The 20,706-nt window shown below is 44.1% G+C and overlaps 1 protein-coding gene across 2 annotated transcripts in view; it reads left to right on the top strand.

Moving 5' to 3' along the window:
- Positions 1 to 603: 603 nt before the first annotated feature.
- The window catches only part of LOC147611497 (uncharacterized), a 121,354-nt gene continuing 101,251 nt past the window's right edge, over positions 604 to 20,706 (top strand). The window contains exons 1-2 of one of the 2 annotated variants that reach the window (XM_086784597.1): positions 604 to 635; positions 851 to 1,032. In XM_086784597.1, coding sequence (XP_086640723.1) covers positions 853 to 1,032 — 180 coding nt within the window. In that variant the 5' untranslated portion in view covers positions 604 to 635; positions 851 to 852. Of the gene's footprint in view, positions 636 to 850; positions 1,033 to 1,346; positions 1,415 to 20,706 lie in introns of those variants that run through there. The other variant, XM_086784598.1, reaches the window with a different exon arrangement.

Here is a 20,706-nt window from a genome sequence, read left to right as displayed (position 1 = left end):
ACGTTGACTTCGACTTGGGTTTCTACATCGGCATATTTGTTTACTTTTGTATTCATTGGTTGTATTGAACCTAGCTTGCGAGCCCGTGGATTGTTCCTGAATAAATTCTTGAAAGGGGGCGGGGCCTGTTCCCCGCTCAGTGTGTGTGTGTACTGTGCAAAGTTCCTTAACTTCTCTCTCTCTCTCTCTCTCTCTCTCTCTCCTCCTCTGCCTCCCTCTACCTTCTCTCTCTATCTTATTTCACTATATTGCCTAAGTATGGGCCAAAGACCAAAAGGTGGTATTTGAAGGAGAAGCAGCCTAAGGCTCTTGTATATACTAGGGTTCCCTAACAAATGCTATCATGTGGCAGGGTTATACAAGTCTGGAGCTGAAGGCTAAACTGCCTAAGTATGGGCCAAAGACCAAAAGGTGGTATTTGAAGGAGAAGCAACCTGTCTATATTTTTGTTGGTTTTATTGAGAACCCTTTGGGAAGAAGAGAAGTGGTAAAAGTTTGGACTAAAGGAGAGTATATGGAGAAGCAATCCCCTAAAGGTTGCACTAGAGAAGCTATGATATCTGCTTGTACGCAGCTAGACAGCTAGACGATCACATTTTTTGGGAACAATCCTCCTTTGTTTAGGAGGATCAAAGGTGGGATGATGATGTGATGTCCTACACGGAACATATATTATCGATATAGTACTACAACTCTTTACACATTTAGCAAATGTCACTTTAATTTGCGTTACCGCCAGAATAAAAACTACAAGTGGGAAGCCGAAGGCTTATTTTTAACGTTGGTTTAACAGGCTATGTCGATTCTGCAATGAGCTAACAGACTAATGCTTTTGAATCTCATTTCCCAGCTATGTGGAGCACCATAGAGAACTTCAGGGAGAGTCTGTCGCAGATTACATCCGATGTACTTGACGCCGCAGAAGAGCTGGAGACCGGCGGATCCGAGCAGCCTGGAGCGTCCGATGGTGGTGGATCGGACGGTTCATCTCATCGCCGTCGGCGGCAGCTTTCCTACTCCCACCAAGCTGAGGTATTTTTCTCAGATCTAAAGAAGATGATTATTGAAAATGCATTCTCTCAATGTAATTGTGGCTCTTGATGAATGTAAACAAAAAAAAGGCACTTTTTAGGGTTATACAATTGATCTTGGCCTTGAATTTTTCCTGCATCAACCTTGGTGCCCTACTTGAAACCAGTATTCAATTTGCCTTTTCGAAACCAGATCTCTAGAGGCTCTTTTTTGAATGAGGTTTTCGGAAATGTGATCCTTTGAGAGAAAAGATGTGTTTTCGGCAAAAAAGGGTTTCTTAAAACAATGTAAGGGCTTGGGGGTGAAAACTGCAGGGCTGCTCGACATGGAAGGCAAGAGTCACCAGCCAGCACAGCTTCGCTTACTGGCATGCAGCATGCAGGTTCGACATATCTCCATTGTTGTCCGATTGCAAACAGCTTAAAGGTTTGAAGTTAAGTGGTGACGCTTTCCCATGGTGGGTGGTGTTTTAATAGTTGGTGCAAGGGGTTTCTTGCAATAATGCATGCTATGGAAACCCCGAAACTTGCTATAAGCCCCATGATGGGATGGTGGGTGTGTTGGTTCATGTTGCAATTGATTAAAACAACAAGAGTTTGCATCTCAACCCCATCATTATGGGTATGCCATCATATAAAAGGCATTTTCTTGGGCAATCATTTTGAGGGATGGGAAGAGGGGTTGTCTTATTAACGAGCCTTTGTAGAAGCTTGAAGTACTAGCTAGCGGGGTGTGGGGTTATATCCCTAGATGTTAAGATCACACATACTTGAAATCCTGCAAGGTAGCCTGCTTTGAAACTGGCGATAGCCACAATAGATTTTGGCTAGCAGCTCTGTTGGAAATAATCCAAACATAAAGCCAAGATTAAAGCCCAAGGTTCAAAGGTTATTATCCATGTAACTTCAGCATTGTAAAAGGCACAAGATACTAGCCAAACTAGCCAAAGAGGTGAATAGAGGGCGCCCTCCTCTGTAGAGAATCAAGGAGAAAAATGAGGGCAATGCCCACCTACATTCACTCCACCTCTCCTACAATCACTCCACCTCTCCACATTCCTCTCCATCTCTCCTAAAATCAAGCCACCTCTTCTATATTCAAGGACGTACTCTTGGCCTATAAAAAGGCACCTTTGGGAATGAGAAATTAGTTCATGTGTTTTGATTCATACCCTCTTCATGCTTGTGTGATTAGCTTAATCTCATCTTAATCATATTCTTAATCATCCACTAGTAATGGCATACATATGCTCTGATCCACCATAAATACATCATTATTTCCATTTTCTTTCATGGTATCGGAGCTCCAGATCCATGCCCAGCATGTCTTAGTCCATCATCAAGTGTTTTATTCACCTCATTAGTCCATAATCTTAATTATAAGCACTAATCTTCTCTCTTCTCCATAGCCAAGCTGCACTCCCTGTTGAAGAAAGCATCCATGCTCCTAAACCCCTTTACCATTCATCAAACCCTTTGAGGGGGCTCATCATCAGTTCAGGGTGATCTCCATCGTCAGCTCACGGGGTCTACATCGCGTGTAGGCCGACGTATTCTGTGTTTCCCCCAAATCCAGTTAGAATCTCTTCAAACGTTAAATACACGCTACTCCAACCAAATCAGAGCTCAAGAGAACATTCCAAGGGGTTTTCCATACTGCGAACGCTTGTGTGGTCAGAATCACGTAAAATCATCACCAGCAACCAGTTTCAGCTCTGTGGTACTCACATAAAGTAGTTTTGGTAATCTTAAGATTAAGCATTGATTATTATTGCTAATCTTGAGTTTATGGTGCTTAAAGTAATGCTAACCCACTGCTAAATCTTGCCCTAGCTCCACGTTGAAAAAATCCTTAAGCATCATTGAGATTTTGGTGCACAATGTTACATCATTTTCACATGCTCATTTTTTAGTGTTTTAGGGTTTTGAACTTCATTGTACTTGCCTGATCTCATTAAGGGGAGATTTAAGGAGTAATAAGCTCATGCTTTAGTATGATGTACCAACCCATTGCATATCATCATCATCATGTATATCACTACATGCTTACACTTCATGCAAGTGAGCTAGACACTGCCATTGCTTTCATGCAATCGGTAAGATCTCTCAAATCTCTCAAATCTCTCATGGCACTCTTCATTGATGAAAATGTACTTCATGCATCATGGTCATTGAGGCAACCATTGGCCTTCAAGTTCCATCTTGGAAACAATGGATTTGGGCTCTCAATAGCCTTCATGTTTATCATGGAAATATTGATCATGCTTGTGTAAATGATACAAACACACTTTGCCATGAACCCATTTGAGAACTTCATCAAACAAAGAGGAGAAGAAGCGAAGGAGAGGAGCCATCGACAAGCTCTTCAAAGCTACATCAAGAACAAAGAAGAAGATGAGCCACCTCATCAAGAAGAAGTTGCTCCAAAGGATCATCATTCAAGAAGAAACCAACATTGCTCAAGTGTGAAGATGTAGATGACTCTTATGCCTTTTAAAGCATTATCTAAGTCATATTTGGCTATGCCTTATGAAACCGGCCTTCAGAAATCTGACGGGTGGTGAAACAAACACTCGCACATAAAACACTTCATCACCCATGGGAACCTGGAAAAGGGAAACAAATAGGGGGAGCTAGAGTGCTCCTGCAAATAGTACAAGGATACCGATTGGCCCCAAAACACAGTGGCGAACATTGCTCAAGTGTGAAGATGTAGATGACTCTTATGCCTTTTAAAGCATTATCTAAGTCATATTTGGCTATGCCTTATGAAACCGGCCTTCAGAAATCTGACGGGTGGTGAAACAAACACTCGCACATAAAACACTTCATCACCCATGGGAACCTGGAAAAGGGAAACAAATAGGGGGAGCTAGAGTGCTCCTGCAAATAGTACAAGGATACCGATTGGCCCCAAAACACAGTGGCGCCCCTTGCGGTATTTCTTTACTTGAAAAATTTGAGTACAAAGTACAACTTGTAGAATCCTCTACCAATAGGGTCCCTCGAAGCTCACCCCGAGGACTTCCAAATAAGAACTCTGGCTATTACAACAAAGCATTCCATAGAGAAGGGACACCTGTACGACACCTCCCTGCTTGAAAAGGTCTTCTCCATCTCAACCATGGATCCCACAAACCCTTTCCCAAACAGCAGTAGGACTGTACCAAACCACACGTCCTTCCTATAGGCACAGCTTGCACGTAACCTCCAGAAAACTAGAACCTGTCCACATGAATTCCAAAGACATGTTTTCCACATGAAACCAAAGACCTTTATTTGATAAACCATAGACCTGTATCCATAAACCATAGGCGTGCTTCCTCGATACCAAAGTCCTGTTTCCTCTCAAAAACCAATGTCCTGTTTCCATGACAGATATACCATCAAATCACGGTTGCCAAAACTTAGAGAGAGAAAGATAGAGGACGTGCGAAGCAATCCCTGAATACACATAAGTCCAAGATGAAGAGCAACAACACATCTCTTCCAAGAACATCATCCTGTGCATCTTAGCTTGATCCTCTGTATCCCAATCTCGTAAACAAGGCTTGCAATCCAGAGCCTCCCACCTGACACCCGCTTGGCTGCAGAGAATCTCCTGCGTGACGCCCGCCTGGCTGCCTGTTGCTGGCCGCTTGACTGTAGCCCACATGCGTAGCCCGTCTGGCGCCCCTTTGCTGGCTGCAGCCTGCCTGTATCCCATGCGTGCAGCGCCCGGCTGTAGCCCCATACGTGCAGCAGTGCCCGGCTGTAGTCCATACGCAGCAGCGCCTCTTCTAACAGCCCACGCGTGCGCAAGCGCCCACCGGCTTACATACACATACGAGCAGCCTGCAACTCTGCGCTGCTTTCCACCAAAGAGAAAGAAAGCATGCGTGAGGGAACCTGCTCAGCCCACGTGTGCACTACTTATCCTGCAGCCACCGGCTTGCTGTCCTCCAGTCCAGGAGTCCTACATAACCTGCCCGGCCCCTTGTCTGCAAGTTTCGCCTGGATACGATTCCTACAAGCAGCTCATGGAGACGATATTCGTCAAATTCCGCCACTCTCCCCTTTGTAACGAGGATGCGATTCCATTCGCTTTCCAGAAAGCAAAGTTTATAGCAAAAAGCGCATACTTCAAAAATATTATTATTTTAAGCCTTCAAAGGTTATAAAACCTTATAAACTCAAAATCCCTTTTGTTCTCTTCACACTTGGGCTGGCCACATATAGGTTTCCTTTTCATATCCAACTGATGCTTGTTCACAACACTGTCCATCCTGTGCCCGTGCCCACTTGCTTGTTGTCCAGAGAAAAACACAGGGTCATAACACCTTATGTTTGTGGGAACACTAGTTGTTGAGTAAGCCTTGTTGTGTTGTTAGCTTAACTCTTTATTGTGTATACCCACTTGTTGTTAATCCATACCTTGAAGTTTGTAAGAGAAGAGTACACACACTCTATGTTGTGCTTAAGGGGGGCTCTATCTCAATGTATCAAGGAGGATTTGTTGTTAGGCAAAGTCAGTCATAAGTCATTGTGTTCATGTTTGGCTTATGGGGGGGTGTTGGAAATAATCCAAACATAAAGCCAAGATTAAGGCCCAAGGTTCAAAGGTTATTATCCATGTAACTTCAGCATTGTAAAAGGCACAAGATTCTAGCCAAAGAGGTGAAAAGAGGGCCCCCTCCTTTGTACAGAATCAAGGAGAAAAATGAGGGCAGTGCCACCTACATTCACTCCACCTCTCCTACAATCACTCCACCTCTCCACATTCTTGTCCATCTCTCCTAAAATCAAGCGACCTCTCCTATATTCAAGGACGTACTCTCAGCCTATAAAAAGGCACCTTTGGGAATGAGAAATTAGTTCATGTGTTTTGATTCATACCCTCTTCATGCTTGTGTGATTAGCTTAATCTCATCTTAATCATATTCTTAAACATCCACTAGTAATGGCATTATGCATACATATGCTTTGATTCACCATAAATACATCATTATTTCCATTTTCTTTCAAGCTCCACTCCACGGCCACCCCCAAGCTTGAGGTGTAGATTGCCTTGAGTCAATCATGCCATGATAGTAAAAACACGCATTTTATACCACAGGTCCATACCCCCTTTTCGTTGACCATTGGTCCTCTTGGCCTTCCATCTTTCCTGAAATGTTGTCATTAACCCATGATTAGTCCATGGACTATCGTTTCACACACTCCAAGACTCTGTCCGGACTTCTACGAAGACACCGACTCCTACCGGTGGTCCAGGCACATGACAAAGCGTCTAATAAGTGCCTAACACACCTTGTACAACATTTACAACTTGGCCAACAAAAAGGGGGATGTTGACAGTTTGTGGACAAAGGCTCACAACATGCATAGTGCCCATCAAAATGGTGTCCTAAGTGTATTGACTTAGGAGAATGGCCATGTGGAACCCTAGTATAGCAAGTCTGCATGTGACAGCTTGCGGGAGGTCTTGTGGGGAGATCCTATGTACGGAATCTATGGTTGGGTGCAGAGTTAGCCTCCAAAACCCTAATTTGGATACAAATCTTGTGCTTGTTTTGTGTTCAGGAGATCTTGGAAGGATTTTGTCATGGGAATTCCCTTACATCTATGAAACCAATCCCATTTATAGTTCCACACCTTCATAATGTCCTGGATCCTATTCAATCATCAATGAAAATTGAACTAAGGGAGTCAATTCCGTGGTGTGCACATAATAACCAAACAAATAGCCATATAATTTATGAGAATTGAGAAATGTGCAATTTGCAAACGACATTAGCTATTGTCTTAGTTGGTAGGACAGTGCAATGATTTATTGCTTCTTCAATTCTTGAACTCATATATATATGAGTCCAAGGTGGTGCACTCCATGTCTGCAATGTGAAGCACAATGTATATAGGTTGAGTCTCCTTGACAAGTGCCTCAACTCTTTTCTCTAACTCTCTCATATTACAGTGTGCACAAAAGCAATTGTGGTCGGTTGCTCTTGGTCCTCCCATGCCAATCATTTCTATAAGACAATAGTGATGATGAGGTCATCGAAGTGATCGACATGAAGATTCTCTTTGTTGTTGCCAATGGAGTCCATGAAGGGAGTCTCTATAAGATTACCAACTTTTCTTCCCAGACCACCATCTTTCAGAGGGGCGTACCCGCCGCTGCGGGAAGATTCTATCAGGCAGGACACTTTCTGGTCTCGCTTTTGGCCTCTTCGAAATGCAAGGGGGAGTTCGTATTTCTGTTAACGAGAGGTAGTAGTTGGCTTAGGCACCATTTAACACTGGTTGGGCTCAGTGGGTGACTATCATGATTGGAGAGGACTTGTGTGGGCTTTTTAAACGTATATGCGCTGAACGTTGCTACAGGGAGAGTCACCTTCTGAAGTATAGTTCGCTAGTCCCTTCCATGATAGAGTCAGCCGAAGTTAACCATAGGCCGACTTTTGGGGTTTCCCCCACTCTTCGGACTTTCCTTCATAGTTGAGGAGTTGGCGGAGGCCTTGACGGCACTCCCTAGGGGCAAATGCCTGGGAGCGGAGGGCTTTGAGTCTCCTTTTTTCTTGGTCATTGGGATCTCATGGAAGGCGTCCTTAGAGCAGCCTTCAATGAGATTATGACTACAGGTGCCATGCCAGAGAGGCTTTCAGAGGCTTTGATACACTTGATTCCCAAAGAGGGTGGTGACAGATTGGAGGTTCGGTAGTGAAGATCTATCACACTCCTCATGACCGCTTACAAGATTTTGGCCAGGGCCATCCGTTGGAGACTTCAGCCCTTTCTCCCCAACTTGATTCACGATACTTGAATAAATTTTGTTTAGGATGGGAGCATTCTGGACATCATCTTTGCTGTGGGAACTTGGCATATTTTCCCATGTTTTTACTAGTCGTGGGGATTTATGCTTGTCATGGGCTGTTGTACAGTCGGCCAGCTCGTGGCCTCCTTATATAAAGGCCTTCCCTCACTTGTTATCCAATTCATCCACAGGCACAAGGCAGATTGTTTGGCACCCATCTGCTGGCTGGTATCGCCATTGTAAAGCCTCATGCTATAAACAAAGATGTTCATTGTCTGATCTCTCTCTCTCTCCCTCTCTTATGTTTTGCTTCTACATTCTGCAACTTTATAATGGTATCAGTCGCCTAGGTTTTTTGCTGCCCACATCTGCATTTTGTGGCCCTGCGTTTCTGGAGCTTGAGGCTGCGTTTTTTGGAGCAAGAAGTGCTGCTGCGTTTTCTTCAACAGGTGGCTGCATTTTTCTTCTCCAAAGTCTCCTCTCCTCATGAGCGTCTTCATCTTGCGGTGCTTTTGCCCCTGCATCATCTGCAAGGCGTCACGGTGCAACCTTGGTGAGCTGCGTTTTTTTTTCCTTCTTAGAGCAGTTTCGCAAGGGCTGGTGGTGTTTGGGCTGTGTTTTCTGCAGTATCGCGTGTCACCATTTGGCCACCCGAATGGTTCACTCTTGCTTTCACACTATGTACATATTGGATTGGTGTCCATGGCTTATGGAATGTGCCTATGCATGTGATTGACACGTGTCATGCTGTATAGTTGGATATGATATTCCGCTGGGACTTGATGTTATCATGCCCGGAATATCTGGAGGACTTGGCTTTCCGCTAGGACTTGTGCCTTTGTGTACATGCCCGGAAACGCCTGGAGGACTTGGCTTTCCGCTGGGACTTGTGCCTTTGTGTACATGCCCGGAAACGCCTGGAGGATTGGCTTTCCACTGGCTCTGGTATCGCATATACTCGCCTGGAAACGCCTGGTCTTATATGGTTTCATGAACGGAAATTGCTCATGCCAATGCTGCATTGCATAGCATCTTTATGTGCTTGCCTGCAAATGAAATTGCATGCTGTTTTCATGCCTGCATGACCTATGTGTAGTTCCGGGCTAGGGGACGCCCGCCCGTAAACCGTGCGTGTGAAACTGTCTGCTGACATGGTTGTGTGGCATGTGAACAGGTGGTAAGTATTACCCAATCTAGGCTCAAATAGCCCTTAGGACTTAGCCAATATTTATAAGTGAGTGCGTTCCCATTTCATTAAAGTTTGGGCGTCAAAAGTCACTTATAAATTATGACCGCTTCCAAGTTCACACTCACTGAAGTCCCGAGGCGGAATGTTCAGGACCTGATCCTCCCCTTTTACTCATAAATGGGCATCTCCCCATGTCCCTTCACCTGATTGGACCCCAATTCACTTACTTATTAAGAGAAATTCGTGTTTTCTCTTCATGAGGATTTTTGGAGGCTGAAAACTCTGTTTTTCCACCATTTCTCTCCATTTCTAAGCTCTCCATAGCCATACCCAACTTGCTAGGGTGTTTTCCAAGCTTCCAAGAGTGTTTCCAAGTGCTAATCACTCTCCTACTCCCAATGACTGAAATCCAGCAAAACAGCTCTCATTTTTGCTAATTTCTGGTCTTTTTGCTGAAAACCCTAATTTCAGCCTTCCTTTCTCAAGTTGAACCATAGGGGAAGCTTTCCCAGGGTTCCCTTCATCCTCTTGAAGACTTTTGTCGCGAAGGATTACGGCAAATCGAAGATATCAACACTTCTAAAGCTTCCAACGTGAAGACTTCCGCTTGCAACAACTTCTATGAAGACTGGTAAGCTAATCGGACAATGTGTTGTCATTACTTACTCAGTAGAAGGGTAGGACTCCTTGTTTAGCCGCCCTGTGTAGTATTTCTCTTGTCCTATGTGCTCTTGAAGATGTTGCTACCTTGCTTGGTAGAACATAGAGCCAATGGTAGAGAATATGGGCACTGAAGTCGGACCGGCAGCTCCTTGGTGATCTACATCGACATACCATTGTTTTCTAAATGCTGAATTTCATATGCATTGGCATGGAGGATTTGGCAATGGATGCCCGTGAAGCTATGTATTGAATTTCTCCAATAGTAATACAATTTACTCAAGGGAGGGGTCGGCCGTTCTGGCTCATTGCGTGTCTCTTGTCAATTCAGCAATTTACTTCTTGTATATGAGCAAGTGTCCTTCAAATCTTAGTGTATTTAAGTGTATTGATTAGCATTGTGTTCAACCAAGTCACATTGGTATCAGAGCATACGGTTCTCTTTCACTTCTATCGTGAGAGACGATCACCGTGAATACTAGCTATCTCTACACTTAGAACATTATGGACAGCCATACAATGAATGTTGGAGATGCTAATACAAGAGGCAGGGACAATGAAATGCATGCCTCCAATGCTTTACAAGATGAGCAAACTCATGTGGTGCACAATAGGGAACATGAATATGTGGGACAGCCGTCCCGTGGCAAAGAGAAGATGCAAGAAGAAGAGTCCATAGTCTTGAGGGCTGAACTTACTCGTATGCAGGCTCTTCTCCATGTACAACAAGAAGAATTGAATCTCTATTGCCGCGAGGATCCATTGGTACATGACCGTTTGAACGCCAAGAAAGCCGAATCTTATATGGATCATGCAATGGCAATGATTGCTCAAGAGTTGCACATGCAACCGAGGGATGCAGGACGTGCATACTTGGCTCGTACCGAGGATGCCTATGCAGAAAAGGCAACCATCCCACATGTCTTGGAATCCCGACAAGTGCCCGAACAAGAACTTATGTCTAAGAGGATGAATCTCCATGCGATGGGAGAGGAACAATCAGTGACTTCACGCCATGCAAGAATACCTCATGTAGCCCGTGAAGGATACAATGTTTATGGCAGTGGTCAAAATGTACGTCAAATGCCATTGCCGGCTGAAAATGTGCATGCACAACACATGCAACATGGGCTGCAATTTTTTGTTGGTGCAGGTATTTCGCGTATCTCTCATGCCACTCATGCCTTCGAGTGTGCTCGTGAGGGAGAAGTTATGGCTGAAAATGTATCAATGCATGTTGAGGGGCCAACCATGCCTCATGCTTACAGGGCACATGTATCTATGCCTTATGCATCATCTTTTGGTCCAAAAATGATGCCAGTTACAGGGGCTATCCCAATGGACAAACATGGGGGAAAACATGTTGAGATGCACACACATGCATCAAAGTCTCGTGACTTCAAAGCCGGAGACAAATCTGTGAAGTTTGACACATATCATGGAGAATACAATGCATCAAAGGCACTTGCTTTTATTGCCCAGTTTGATATTGCTTTCAGTGATGAGGATTTCACTCAGAAATCCATGATCCGGCATGTAAGCATGTTCATGAAAGGCACTGCTGCCCATTGGTGGCTCACGGAGAAGCTCTCACCGAATCCCGTTAGATCATGGGAAGAGTTCAAGGAGAGGTTTTATGCTCAATTCTTGCCTCCCAATGCATTGAATGAGATAACAATGAAGTGGGATTGGGTAAAGCAAAATGAGGGGGAATCGGTAAATGCATATGTACAAAAGTTTTGGAAAGTGCTTTTGGAGGTGTCTCCATTTATGCATGTCACCGAGGCGGAAAGGAAGAGAAGGTTTCAATCGGGATTGCAACCCGTGTACAAAGCGGGATTACAAATGTATCCTGGTCATACCTTACACCAATTAATCGCAGCCACCACCGCCACCGAGCAATTGGAACTCAAATTGAGTCGATCCAATAAGGCTAAACTCTCATTTCAAGGCAAAGACAGGGCTGTCCAAAACCTGCAAAATGATGGACAGCCACCTAAAAGGGACCAAAACCAAGCCAAATTAGGTCCAAAAGCTGAAAATAAGTTTGCTAAAAAGCGCCCTTATAAGCCGGCAAACTTTGGTCTTAGTGCTGAGAAGAAGGAGCAATATATGCGTGAAGGCAAATGCTTTACATGTGGCAGCACTGAGCACATGGCAAAAGCATGGCCAAATAAGAAGAACAAAGCTGAAAATGCTAATGTACTGAAGCCTAATGTGCATATGGTTCCGGATGTGCAGGGCAACACTTCACATGATAGCAAAGATAGGGTTGTGTGTAAAGCTTGGGGACAGCTCAAAGATCAGTCCGCTTTGTTCATGTTTGATGATTGTGCATCTGAAAATTTCATATCCACTCAGATGGCAGCTGCTTTGGGTATTGAAGTGGAGGACATGGGTCCTCAAATTGAAGCAGGGGCTGCCTTTGTTGGTAGAGAAGTGCAGGTCATGCCTATTTTTGGCAAGTTGCGCATACACATTCAAGGCTATGTGGATCATGAGGACTTTCTTGTGGCGCCTTTGAATGGCTGTGATGTATTGCTTGGAAAGCCTTGGCATACACGTATTGATCCGTGCAAGGCTTACAAGACTAACAAGATCACCTTTATACATAAAGGTTGAGAACATGTAATTGATGCTGGTGAAGAGGGTGATACCATTTCCCTTGTATCTCATGTACAAATTAAGAAAGTAATGAAAAAGAGTATTTTTGCGTACTTGATTTTTGTTCGAGATCTTGTTCAGAAAAATAATGTACATGTAAACACTCTTTGTAATGATAGGCTGAAATTTTGCAAGAGCACAATGATTGTTTTGCTGATGAGTTACCAAATGAGTTACCACCTGTACGACCGGAAGATCATCGCATTGATCTTGTGCCGGGTAGCTCACCACCTAATAGGCCAGCCTATCGTGTAAGTACATCCCAAAAAGAGGAGATCATGAAGCAAGTAAATGAGCTTCTTGAGAAGGGTTTGGTTCAGCCAAGCTCTTCTCCATATTGTTCACCCGTCCTCTTGGTTCAAAAGAAGGATGGATCCTTTCGTATGTGTGTGGATTATAGAGCTTTGAATAAGCTTACCATCAAGAATCGGTTTCCGATTCCACGCATAGACGACATCCTTGACAAGTTGGATGGATCGGCATGCTTTAGCCGAATTGATCTCAAGAGTGGATATCATCAAGTGCGTGTAGTGCCTCAGGATGTACACAAAACTGCTTTCAGGACAGCATTTGGGCTTTATGAGTATCTTGTTATGCCTTTTGGTCTTACAAATGCCCCGGCTACATTCAATAGAATGATGGATCGCATATTCCGTGGGTACAGGAAATTTACAGGTGTCTTCTTTGATGACATCCTAGTCTTCTCGAAGACCGAAGAAGAGCATAAAGCTCATTTGGCTATTGTTTTTGAAGAGCTCCATAAGCATAAACTCTTCATAAATGCAAAGAAGAGTGAGTTCTTCTTGTCAGAGATACATTATCTTGGGCATATTGTGTCCAAAGATGGAGTGCGGATGGATCCTGCAAAGATTGATGCAATTCGGAATTGGCCCGAATTGAGTTCGGTGCATGAGATCCGTAGTTTTCTTGGATTATGCTCTTACTACCGCAGGTTCATTCGGCACTTTGCATGGATTGCTTCTCCTTTGCATGATTTGACAAAGAAGAAGGCCGTGTTCAAATGGACTAATGTAGAGAGAGATGCATTCCTCAAATTGAAAGATGCAATTACTCATGGTCCAGTGTTGATCGTTCCGGATTTGCAAAAGCCTTTTTGTGTGGAATGTGATGCATCTGGAAATTGCATAGGGGCTGTTCTTAATCAAGAGGGACATGCCGTGGCTTATGAGAGTCGTAGATTGCATGATGCAGAGCTATCTCTTGGCATTTATGAGAAAGAGCTCTTGGCTGTAATTCATGCACTTACTATATGGAAACATTACCTTCTTGGGGCTGATTTCATTGTGAAGACAGATCACCAGAGTTTGAGATATTTTCTTACTCAAACTAAATTGTCAGAGAAGCATATGAGGATGGCGAATTTCCTCTCTATGTTTCATTTTCAGATCTTGCACACCCCGGGAAAGAAGAATGTAGTGGCCGATGCATTGTCACGAAAGCCGTATGTAGCAGCTATCTCGGTTGCCTCTCATGGGGACTTGTCTACCATGCGTGATTTGTATCATACGGATGCTGATTTTGCCACTATTTGGGCTGATTTGATGGCTGGTCATGCACATGCCTCATATGTGATCAAAGAGGGTTATCTCATGAAAGATAATTGCCTATGTGTGGTGTGTGACATGAGGCAAAAGGTTTTGGATGAGTGCCATGCTCCTCCATATGCTGGTCATAGAGGCATAATGCCTACTACGCACATGATTGAGCGGTATTTCTTTTGGCCAGGTATGCGGAAGGACATAGAGGCACATGTACGTGCATGTATCACATGTCAAAAGGTCAAATTTGATAGGCAAAAGGCACCAGGTTTGCTTCACCCATTGCCTATTCCCACGCAGCCATGGGAAAGTATTACAATGGATTTCATTATGGACTTGCCACGTACCCAACAGGGTAATGATGCAATTTGGACAATTGTGGACAAGTTTAGCAAGCAAGCTCATTTCTTGCCGGTCAAAAAGACCATCAAAGCTGAGCATATGGTTAAAATATATCTTGCACAAGTGTTCAAACATCATGGAATGCCGAAGTCCATTGTGGGAGATAGAGATTCCAGGACTACAAGTCTCTTTTGGCGGGCCTTATTTGATAATATGGACACCAAATTGGACTTCTCATCAGCTTATCACCCTCAAATGGATGGCCAAAGTGAGGCTGCAAATTCAGCCGTGTTGGATCTCTTGAAATGTTATGTGGCGGATCAGAAGTCTTCTTGGGAGAAGTACTTACCGCTTGTGGAATTTGCATACAACAATACGGTGCATGCATCTACGGGAAAGGCCCCGTTTGAGATTGTTTATGGTAAGGTGGTTTTGCCACCCATCCTTCGCACAAAGGATGAGATATTTGCAACTGATGAGTATGTAAGAGACTTGGATATTGCTTTTGCTCAGGTGTGGACAGCCATTGCAAGGTCACAAGACAAGCATAAAAAGGCTGCCGACAAGCATAGAAGGCAATTGGATGTTAAAGAGAATGATTGGGTATTGTTGAAATTTGAGAAAGCAAGACTTGCAAAGAGGCCTGGCAAAGAGGGTGCATATCCCAAGCTTGCAACCAGGTACTATGGGCCTTTTCGAGTGATCGAGAAGATCAATGAAGTGGCTTTCAGATTGGCATTACCTAGTCATTGGCATATACACAATGCTTTTCATGTGAGTCTCCTTCGAAAGTATGTAGGGCCGGAGTCCAGTGAAATGGTCATTGAGGATCCACCAGAAGTGGATGAGCTTGAGGAGATCTTGCAGCCAGAGCAGATTGTGTATCACAAGGAACGCAAGCTTGCTGCAGGCAAAGTTGTGAGGCGTTACGTTGTGAAGTTTAAGAACTATCTTCCCATTGATGCTAAATGGGTAGATGAAGAGTTCTTCAAAGATTGTCCGCATGTGCTTCAGACATATTTGGATGCATTTCAGTTGCGGACAACTGTTTAGAAGCGAGGGGAAATGTCACCATTTGGCCACCCGAATGGTTCACTCTTGCTTTCACACTATGTACATATTGGATTGGTGTCCATGGCTTATGGAATGTGCCTATGCATGTGATTGACACGTGTCATGCTGTATAGTTGGATATGATATTCCGCTGGGACTTGATGTTATCATGCCCGGAATATCTGGAGGACTTGGCTTTCCGCTGGGACTTGTGCCTTTGTGTACATCCCCGGAAACGCCTGGAGGACTTGGCTTTCCGTTGGGACTTGTGCCTTTGTGTACATGCCCGGAAACGCCTGGAGGATTGGCTTTCCACTGGCTCTGGTATCGCATATACTTGCCTGGAAACGCCTGGTCTTATATGGTTTCATGAACGGAAATTGCTCATGCCAATGCTGCATTGCATAGCATCTTTATGTGCTTGCCTGCAAATGAAATTGCATGCTGTTTTCATGCCTGCATGACCTATGTGTACTTCCGGGCTAGGGGACGCCCGCCCGTGAACCGTGCGTGTGAAACTGTCTGCTGTCTCCTTTCTCAAGTTGAACCATAGGGGAAGCTTTCCCAGGGTTCCCTTCATCCTCTTGAAGACTTTTGTCGCGAAGGATTGCGGCAAATCGAAGATATCAACACTTCTAAAGCTTCCAACGCGAAGGCTTCCGCTTGCAACAACTTCTATGAAGACTGGTAAGCTAATTGGACAATGTGTTGTCATTACTTACTCAGTAGAAGGGCAGGACTCCTTGTTTAGCCGCCCTGTGTAGTATTTCTCTTGTCCTATGTGCTCTTGAAGATGTTGCTACCTTGCTTGGTAGAACATAGAGCCAATGGTAGAGAATATGGGCACTGAAGTCGGGCCGGGCATCAAGGCAACTCCTTGGTGATCTACATCGACATACCATTGTTTTCTAAATGCTGAATTTCATATGCATTGGCATGGAGGATTTGGCAATGGATGCCTGTGAAGCTATGTATTGAATTTCTCCAATAGTAATACAATTTACTCAAGGGAGGGGTCGGCCGTTCCGGCTCATTCCGTGTCTCTTGTCAATTCAGCAATTTACTTCTTGTATATGAGCAAGTGTCCTTCAAATCTTAGTGTATTTAAGTGTATTGATTAGCATTGTGTTCAACCAAGTCACATCGCCCCTTCTTCATCAGCATTATCTCTTCTGGTTCTCCTGCCTTGCATTTTCCTTGCAGAGTCCAGGTGCAATCTAGGGGGAGCTGCGTTGGTGATCGGTGGACTGTTTGTACAGCCTGGACAGCAGCTGGAGGTATGTTTCTTGTTTATAGTGCAGCCTGACAAGTGGCCCTTGCTGTTCATCTTCTTCCCCAACTTCCCTCCCCTCCCGATGGGTGTTTCTCAGAGGATTTTTGTGGACTGTTTTGCTGCTGTCAAGCTCCTTTCATGAGAGGGTGCTGATTGGTCCTCGTGCCTTGTTCCATCGGAGAAGTGTTGGAGATTGGGGGTGGAGTACTGAGATCATCAGTGGCACGAAGGCTTGCTTGTGGAGGTTTTCTATTGATGTGGATATTGGTCCCCCCTTGGAGGAGGAATCTGGCTAATGACTTTGATAATTCCAGTGGTACTTCTGGTGCCCCCAAGGTTGCAAAAGCCAAGGACGACCTGGATGGTCAGCTTTAGTAATTTATACAGATAGTTTCTCTCCGTGTGCTTCCTGCTAGAGAAGGCTTTTGGGTGGGAGAGGGGGCTGTCACAAGCCTCGACTTTTGGTGCATGGGACTAGTGTGTCGGAGTTCCAAGCAGGTAAAATATCTGGCGAGACAAGCTCATTTTGGTAGTAGCCGGAGCTATGGATTGGATGTGTTCTGAGTCTATTTCTTGGTGTAGCAAAGATTATGGACTGGATGAGTTCCAAGTTCATTGTTCGAGGTCTTTTGAGACATGATGTGTCCACCGTCTATTGTTGGGAGATGATGGGTGTGGTGTTTTTTCGCAGACTCATAATTCTATACTTGGAGCCAAGCGGGTTTCTTTGCTGTTCAGGGTGGCATTTTGTCGTTTAGGAGACAGGTTGTTAGGTGCTCTTTCCAAGGTGTATCCGGTATGTGCAGTACTGGAGTTTCCATGGTTGCGTCTTCATTAGCTTATCTTCTTCAAACTTTTGCACACACTGAGCTGCAGAGGGGGTGTTAGAATTTTGTGCATCTCATGTGTTGTGGGCATAGTTTTTTTCGTACGTGTCCGCTAGGAATTCCGGACGTCTGTCCACATATACGTCCGCGTCCGCCAGCGTATGCAATGTTTTTCCATATGGTGCCCTAAAAATTGGGGGTTTTCGAAACTTTTGGCTGTTGATTTGACGTGCGTGGCACTGCGTGTTGTTGCGTTGCCCTTGGATAAGCGGTGTTCACACAGCACTACCATAAGTGAGCATATGCCTACAAATCCCCCCTGTAGTGGAAGTGTGAAACTGTACAAGGTAGCAGATCACTCTTTGTATGAGAGTAAGCCCAAAGCTTTGCGGAAAGCTTCAAACTTTTCTCAATGTAAAGCCTTTGTGAATAGATCTTCAATATTATCCTGTGTAGGACAGTAAGATAAACTGATCTCCCCTGCATGTAGCCTCTCTCTGACATAGTGATAATGAATCTCAATGTGCTTGGTACATGCATGAAATACTGGATTTCGTGCCACGGACATAGCACTCTGGCTATCAGTGAGAATGGTGGTGGGTGTCTGCTGACACTCACGAAGATCAGCCAATAGTCTCCTCAACCATACACAATCTATTGTAGCTGTGAAGACTGCCCTGTACTCAGCCTCACAAGTAGATGTGGCAACAGTGGGTTGCTTTTTACTCAACCAAGATATGCATGAAGTGCCAAGAAAAAAACAATTCGCACTGGTGGATTGCCTGGTATCATAATCACCAGTCCAATCTGAATCACTGAATGCATAAAGTTGCAAGCTGCCCCCCTTGGGATAGAACAAACCAAGATCCAGGGTACCCTTAAGATAATGAAAAATGCGTTTGACTGCTTGCCAATGCTTTGTGCCTGGGCTGTGCATGAATTTGCTCAACAAAGACACCCCAAAAGATATGTCTGGCCTCGTGTTACACAAGTAAATGAGACATCCCACTGCTTGGCTGTAAATGCCGGCCTCAAAAGGCTCTCCAATATCATGCATAGTAAGCCGTACACCTGGTTCTACTGGAGTAGAAATGGGCTTACATTCATCCATGTGAAACCTTTTTAGCAAACTTTTTATGTACTTAGTTTGCTGCATAACAATGCCATCATCTGTATGCATAAACTGTATGCCGAGATAGTAGTGTAAAGGCCCCAAATCTGACATATCAAATTCAGCTTTCAAATCAGCTTTGAAATCTGAAATTTGTGCTTTGCTAGTACCTGTAATGAGCATGTCATCTACATACAAGATGACTATGAGAATATCGGCATCGGTTTTCTTCACATACAATGTACTTTCAGCTGGACTATTCACATAACCTTGGCTGGTTAGATGAGCATGTATCCTATCATACCAAGCTCTTGGAGCTTGCTTTAACCCATACAATGCTTTGTGTAACCTGCGTACTTTATGTTCCTGACCAGGAACTACAAAGCCAATGGGTTGATTTACATATACTTCCTCCTGTAAATCCCCATTTAAGAATGCAGTTTTGATGTCCAATTGATGCACTTTCCATCCTTTATGTGCAGCCAATGCAATCACTGATCTTATTGTGGTCATTCTCAAAGTAGGAGCAAAAGTCTCCTCATAATCTATTCCCTTTTTCTGGGAGTAGCCTTTAGCCACAAGTCTTGCTTTGTACTTGCCAATTGTGCCATCAGACTTTCTTTTGACTTTGTACACCCACTTTGTTCCAATGACATGCTTGCCTTCAGGCAATTCCACAAGATCCCATGTATTGTTCTTCATGATAGAAGAAATTTTAGCTTGCATAGCTTGCACCTAATGCTCATTCTCATGTGCTTCTTCATAAGAAGAAGGCTCTTGTGAATCAAAGAGACCACCCATTGCTAATGCAGACTCCCCACGATGTATAATCAAAGCATGGCTGGAACTAGCCCTTGTTCTACCTGTGAGTGAAGCTGCAAGTTTGCTTTCTTGCAAAGTTTTCAGCAACCATCTTGGCACTGACTTGGCTGTGTCTATGGCTGTTTGCTCTTCCCTGACAAGATCTTCTACTTGTTCCATAGAAGGGGGCTGAATGGCTGGCTGTTCCACATGTTCTACATGAGGATTCTCTTGTGTAGGGGCTGGCTGATCTGATTCCCCCCTAATTGCAATGGGTAAAAGTGCATTAAACATGTCTTGTATGCCTGTATCATTACTTTTATACAAGCTGTACATGGGCTGTTCTGAATTTTCAGCAAATACCACATCTCTATTGACAAAAATCCTTCGTGTAGTTGGATTATAAAGACGGTATCCTTTGCTCTCATTGCTGTAGCCCACAAAAATGCATTTCATTGCTTTGTTATCTAGCTTTGTTCGGAGTTGTTCTGGCACATGTGCATATGCCAAACACCCAAATGTACGCATATAATCCACTGTTGGCTTTCGGCTACACCAAGCCTCAAATGGTGTTATAGTTTTCAAAGCTTTCGTTGGACACCTGTTCAACACATGAGTTGCACACATTATAGCTTCCATCCAAAATTTGTGAGGCAACTTTTGTGCTTTCACCATGCATCTTGCCATCTCCATGAGAGAGCTATTTTTCCTTTCAGCTACATCATTTTGCTGCTGTGTATAAGGCTAGTACATTGGTGTTTGATGCCCTTTTGAAGCATATAATCCTTGAATGCATTTGACATGTATTCTCCACCTCTATTTGAGCGGAGTGTTTGGACTTTACATCCACACATATTTTCAGCCATTGCTGCAAAGTGTCGAAAGCATGTAAACACATCTGCTTTCGCTTTCAAGGGGTAAGCCCAAGCAAACTTGGAGTAGTCATCAATGAATGTGACGAAGTAAAGATGCCTCCCTATGGATGGTGTTCGCATTGGACCACATGCATCACAATGTATGAGTTGTAATTTACTTTCAGCTCTAACAGCTCTATCTTTGGGGAATGGTTTTCGTTGCATCTTTCCCAAAATACACCCCTCACATACATGTCTTGATGGAGACTCAAGAGGCGGCATATTATCAACCATATGATGCTTCTGCATAAGCATCAAACTCTGAAAATTTACATGCCCAAAACGAGCATGCCATAGCTCTGCATCATGCATAGCAGGAGTGTGGGCAGCCACTGTATTTGCATCATAAGTACGCTTGTCATAGCTGTCCAGCTTATACAAACATAGTCACAAGGGAACGGGAACGTTTTGGGGAACGGATGACTGTTTGGAACGGGAACGAAAAGCTTGAATAAAAGGGAACGGAATCGGGAACGCCACATCATTGCA

Source organism: Cibotium barometz, chromosome 47 (assembly GCF_041138505.1).
Source record: "Cibotium barometz isolate CiBa-2024 chromosome 47, ASM4113850v1, whole genome shotgun sequence".
NCBI lineage: Eukaryota > Viridiplantae > Streptophyta > Polypodiopsida > Cyatheales > Cibotiaceae > Cibotium > Cibotium barometz.
This window is presented reverse-complemented; position numbering and strand designations above follow the sequence as displayed.